This window comes from Lupinus angustifolius, chromosome LG06, assembly GCF_001865875.1.
Source record: "Lupinus angustifolius cultivar Tanjil chromosome LG06, LupAngTanjil_v1.0, whole genome shotgun sequence".
NCBI classification, from domain to species: domain Eukaryota; kingdom Viridiplantae; phylum Streptophyta; class Magnoliopsida; order Fabales; family Fabaceae; genus Lupinus; species Lupinus angustifolius.
Window position 1 is genome coordinate 14,343,139 of NC_032014.1, and position 5,776 is coordinate 14,348,914.

At 34.6% G+C, this 5,776-nt stretch overlaps 1 protein-coding gene across 1 annotated transcript; it reads left to right on the forward strand.

Annotated features, from left to right (window-relative positions):
* Window positions 335-4,799, forward strand: LOC109350010 (AT-hook motif nuclear-localized protein 1-like). Its single transcript, XM_019591107.1, has 5 exons — window positions 335-1,119; window positions 2,310-2,377; window positions 2,849-2,980; window positions 3,737-3,898; window positions 4,252-4,799. Exons 1-5 carry the CDS (start codon window positions 738-740, stop codon window positions 4,480-4,482), a joined length of 975 nt encoding a protein of 324 aa, XP_019446652.1. The 5' UTR covers window positions 335-737; the 3' UTR covers window positions 4,483-4,799.

The window sequence follows — 5,776 nt, forward strand, 5'->3', positions numbered from 1 at the left end:
AATCTAATGTTTTAGATCTATTTACTATTTTAAATTATTATATTTTCTTAGAATTAATAATTAAGATATAAAATATGTTTTTTTAACTTAATCAATTTCCTTATTATTTTTTTGCTTTTCTTTATTTCTTTTGCTCATATTCATACAATATGTATTTTAACATGGGAAAAGAAAAAGAAAGCCCCTCCCAACAACTTTAATGTTATTTTTATACATTCCTCCACCAGATTCCAACCTAAACAAATAATTATTCCCATTAAATATTGTTCACCAAAATATTTTTCTAGATACCTCCTTTTCCTTCAGTTGATTTTTTAATCTCAATTTGGAGTTTTGGACAGTCATGTGAAAGTTAGGAACTCAATTACCTCAAGAAAAATAAGTATTTGTTTCCTTCGGATAACTCAAAAAATTTCACTCTTCCTTTTTTGCAATTTTCCACCATCTCTTTTCTCAAAACTGATTTTAATTTTCTTACAGAAAATTTGAGATCAAATTTTTGTTCTCCTTAGCTTATTTTTTTAATAATAGAGTTTATGCAAGTGGTTCAAATTTGAAGTTTTCTACTTCACGTTTCATTTGATGCTCAGCTTCTACAGCTTTTAATTTGATTTTTTTAGCTTAATTTTTTTTACTTTTTTGGTTAAAAAAATTTCCCAGCAACCCATTTTGGTTTTGAGTGCTTGAGCTTGTAAGGAAAATGACAAGTTGAAGTGTGACTTTACAAGTGTTTAAACATGGAGGCCAGTGACGGAGTTAGCGGCGGCGTTACGGTGGTGGGATCAGATGCTCCGTCGGAATACCATGTAGCTCCGAGGACGGAAAACTCAGCTCCGGCCGGTGGATCCACGACACCGAATCCGGCCACTATAGAGAGTGTTCCACCGTCGCTTACGGCGGTTGTGACGGCGGCGCCGTCTGGGACACCGGTACCGGGGAAGAAGAAGAGGGGCAGGCCTAGAAAGTATGCACCGGACGGTTCGGTGACTATGGCGCTGTCCCCGAAGCCGATATCTTCTGCTGCTCCGATGCCACCTGTGATTGATTTCTCGGCGGAGAGGCGCGAAAAAGTGAGGCCAAGCTCAGTGAGCAAAGCCAAGTTTGAGATAGAGAATTTAGGTAACAAAGAAAAACACTTCATTTTAGTTTAATGTGCATGTTTTAAATTGTACTTCACAATTGTAAATGCGGCTGCAATATTGAGGTTTCGGTTCGTCTGTATTTTCCCGCAATTGTGGTTACTGGAAGGCGACATTGACATTATTTTCTCTTTTTTAATGTTCTCTTTTTAAAATACAATTAAGTTTGAGTGCCAGGTGTTGCTGTGTTGGGTTGTGTTTGGTTATGTTTTCTATGGGTTGTGTGGGACCTGTGACTGATTGGTTTTGTTGGACTTTGTTAGTTAGGCTAATTCTGTGATGTTTTCTCTGTTTGGATTAAGCGCTTAAAACTAGGCTAGGCTGAAAGCTACGGTTGTTAGTTCCGCAACACTATTTGCTTTAGCGTAACACCAGTATCGGTGTTAGTTTCACTTTGACTCTGAGAGTGCACAAGTATTACACTATTACTAAGGCAGGATGTTGGCCCATAACCAACAATCTCTCTTTTTTTGTCTTCTCGCATCATCTCTAACTACTACTTAGTAGTCAGTTGATGCTGTTGTGTGGTACTTCCTTCTGATACAATTTACTTTATCACAAGGCTGCTATGAATTCTTTGGGTACTGATTAGTTCCAAGCTATGATGTGCTAATAGGGAAACAATCTGTTTGGTTGAATAGCGTAAAAAGTTAAATTGGTTAATATAATTTTCAATTCGAAAACAAAATAACAGAGGTATAAATTGGAATAGTTTAAGCTTTGTAGAGTTTTGTTTGTTGTATAAAAGATGATAATCTGTTATACAAAATAATTTTTACTTTGTATTAATTTTGTCCTACTCTGTTGTCAAATATGAGCTTGCGTTTCTTTTTTTTAACACTTTTGATGAGCTTCGTATTATAGTTAAGTGATCATTCAAATTTCACCAACTCAAGCTATTACATATTTGCACAAACATTAGTTTCAACTTCTATGAGAACTCTTGGTTTATTTAATTGCATACCTTTTGTCGCAAACATCATAGAAAAAACTGTCAGATTATTCTGAAAACGGAACTCTTAGCTATTTTAATGTTAGATTGTTTTAACTTTTTTAATGGTAACTAGGGTCACGTTCTTTACTCTGATACTGTTTACTCTTCCAGTTTGATAGGGAATATCTTCATTATAATCATGATTATTAATTACTAAATTTTCTTAACTTTATTAGGTGAATGGGTTGCAAGCTCAGTTGGTGCCAAATTTACACCCCATATCATCACTGTTAATGCCGGAGAGGTAAGGGTCTGAAAAATCAATTGCCTATGCTGCACTACCTTACACAATGCAGAGAATTTACTGATATTCATGGTCAGGGTACATCGAAAATTATTAGTGGTGACACATTATCTGATATTTTTCATGGGTAGAAGCAAATTTTCACCATAGATCAGCATTGAATCTGACTTTTTTACTCCCCTTTCATTTTTTCCTCAGTTGTCACTTTTACAACTTACTCTTTTTTCACCAGAGATGACAAGTTATATGCATATCTTTCATCATGTGGAGTGATAAGATATATGTAAAATCGAAGTCTCGAAGATTAATTATTTAAAAGAATCACAATGAGAAAGAAACAGCATGTAATATATTTATCTTGATAATTTTCAGGAATAGCTATTTTCATTTTTTTTAACTGTTGAGTCTATGACAACTGGAAAATAGTAACATATCTTGGGTTTGACAACTTTTTTGTTTTGATCATTTTAGGATGTTACCATGAAAGTAATATCATTGTCTCAGCAAGGGCCTCGAGCTATATGCATTCTTTCGGCAAATGGTGTCATATCAAGTGTCACACTTGGTCAGCCTGATTCTTCTGGGGGTACATTGACATATGAGGTGAATCATTTTTTATAGTATCATTTTCTCTAATTCATTGAACATAATATAAAATTTATTTGTCTGTCGATTCTTGGTGTACCTTTCATAGATGAAAATCGCATGCCAGACTCACTGTTTTAGTCTCAATTATTGGATATGTGTTTTAACCTTTCTTTTTATTTTATTGTATGACCTTTCTAAATTGTTGTTGGTCTCTATTGATTCTGAGTTATGTACAATCTAGTGGAGCCCTAGTTTCAGTGAAAATAAATAGTAAAAAATTTTGTATAGCATGCAGATCTGCCTTAATTCCAAGACTGACTGAGTTCGACTGTTTCTCAACCATACTAGTGTAAACGATATATGCTTAAAAATGAGCATTTCAGTCCACATGGTGATTATTTGTGTAAAAAATATTGTGCTAATATGATATGTAGTAAAATGAATACTTCTAAAATTTTGGCGCTGTTGTGAATGAGGTGGTGTGAGAAGAGACATTTCATGTTGCACAATGCACTTAACAATCTACACAGTTTAAGAGTATCAACATTCCTGCCTTTCTGGTCTTTGTTTTGGCATTTAAGTTTCAGCATATCCTTTGTTTTGTGTGCTTTTGTATTTGGATTTTTATAGTTCCAGTGTATCACTCTTGGTCACTGTTCCTACTTACCCTACAACAGTTTAATTGAATCTGGTCAAAACTCTAGCTCATTCTGTCGTTTTTTCTCCTTATCAAAATTACAAATCGCATATTTTCTGATGCTTTTTCAACAGGGACGGTTTGAAATTCTGTCTCTATCTGGCTCATTTGTGCCGAATGATAGTGGAGGAACACGAAGCAGAGCAGGCGGCATGAGTATTTCTTTAGCTAGTCCAGATGGACGTGTCGTAGGTGGGGGAGTAGCTGGTCTGTTGGTGGCTGCTAGTCCTGTGCAGGTATCTTTTCAATCCATAAGTTTTTTCTCTTTTGTACTGGTAAAGTTACAATAGGCCTAAAATCATAATATCATATATGCAATTTGCTAATATGCTTCACATACTAAAGACTGCTTAGCACAATTTTTATGCTATTATCTTGATAAATGAAGATGATGATCCAGGTTCTAGTACCATGCATTAGCTAGTAAATAGTATTCGTTTTGGTCTTTGACCAATTGCTTATGCAGTTTCGGGCCAGTGATAGTATCGGTTAGGTAAAGTTAATGACTCCAGAAATCGAATCCCTTATATCCATGACAAGTTTATGTGATTCTTATTGTTCTAACTTCCTATCGGTTGATGTGTATCAGGTAGTGGTAGGCAGTTTTCTGGCAGGAAATCAACACGAGCAGAGGCCAAGAAAGCATAAACATGATGTTATATCAACTGCGACACCGACTGCAATTGTTCCTTTCTCCACTCCTGATGCAATACCTTTTCTATCATCACCACCATCCTTCCGTGGAGATAATTGGTCTGCCATGCCAGCGGATGCCGCAAACAAGCAAACGGGCATTAATGCAGCACTTCCTGGAGGGTAATCAATAAGGCTTCATCCCATATGGCATTTAAATTCGCTCCTAACGATGTTGTAATCGGTTTCCTAGTTGTTGTATTGCTTTCCCTTGTTTGTTGTGTCTGTAAGATTATTGATTGGGTTTTAGAACCAGCATGTTTTAAAAGATTTACTGTGTTCTGACCATGTAGAACTGAAGTAGCTAATTAGGTATGCTTTTAATGCTGATGTTGGGTCATGTAGAATGTTGTAATAGTTTCTCAAAGTCTAGCTTTGTTTGGAGTTGATTGATTGTGCAATCGAAGTTAATTCTTGTTATTACATAAATCTCTAATTAAAGAATATTTCAGTGCTTATTGTACTATTTAAAATTACTGAAGAGTAGTAAAGGAATTATCTTGAGTGCAGATGCTATAAGTCCAATTATGGATAAAGATGTCAATATAAGGCAGTAAATTATTTTTTAATTAAATAATATTAAAACATATAAATTTCTCATTTCACACTGATAGCTGGGAGGATCAATTCAATTTTTTAGGTGTTCTCATATAAGTCATATCTCTTGTTTTGTGGAGTGGCGTGAGAACTGGACGGTCTGGTTAGTCTGACTGCTGACCGGACTGAAAACGGCTATGTAATGCAGCAGTTTTAATCGAATGAGAGTAAACCGTTTTAAATTGGGGAAATTCTGGTCCGACCGTATTAAATCATCGGTTAAACTGAATTAACCCAGAAAGTTAACCGGATGGTTTAGTTAAAAAAATGGAACACTGCTCTAATATTTTATTTTACTACCGTCTAAAAAAGATGAAAATGTTATTACTTCAATATAATTATACATAATTATTAATTTTATAAAGTTTTACATTTATATAACTATATATTTATAGATAAAAAATATTAATTATGTATGGAATCACCCGGTCAAACAAGACAGTTTAACCGTTTAAACCAATTAAACCTAATACGAGACTTCTGTCGGTTTGACGTCGGCTCGAGTTTCATAATATTGATTTTGTTTCATCATGTCTCACATTTCTTGTGGATGGTTATTTTGTTCCTGTAACTGATTTGTCACGTATTCAATAATGAAGAATACGATTTTTCATATTCTAGAAACTAACAATTTGAGTAATAATGGAATGAGTCCCTGTTTTTTCTTCAAGAGTACAAATTTAACGAAGTTTCATTTTTTTTTCATATTTAATCTTTTATTATTCTAGAAAGTAAAAGATCAATGGAGAAGGTTGGTTGGATTATTTGATTTACGGTAGCTGTTTTCCAAGAAACTGGAGGGCTTTGTGGTTAATGGCATATTC

Excerpts from the sequence above, each read along its gene's own strand:
- LOC109350010 (XM_019591107.1), top strand. The coding sequence starts at position 738 with ATGGAGGCCAGTGACGGAGTTAGCGGCGGCGTTACGGTGGTGGGATCA. Across the intron at positions 1,120-2,309 it reads GTTTGAGATAGAGAATTTAG|GTGAATGGGTTGCAAGCTCA; the intron begins GTAACAAAGAAA and ends TAACTTTATTAG. Across the intron at positions 2,378-2,848 it reads TCACTGTTAATGCCGGAGAG|GATGTTACCATGAAAGTAAT; the intron begins GTAAGGGTCTGA and ends TGATCATTTTAG.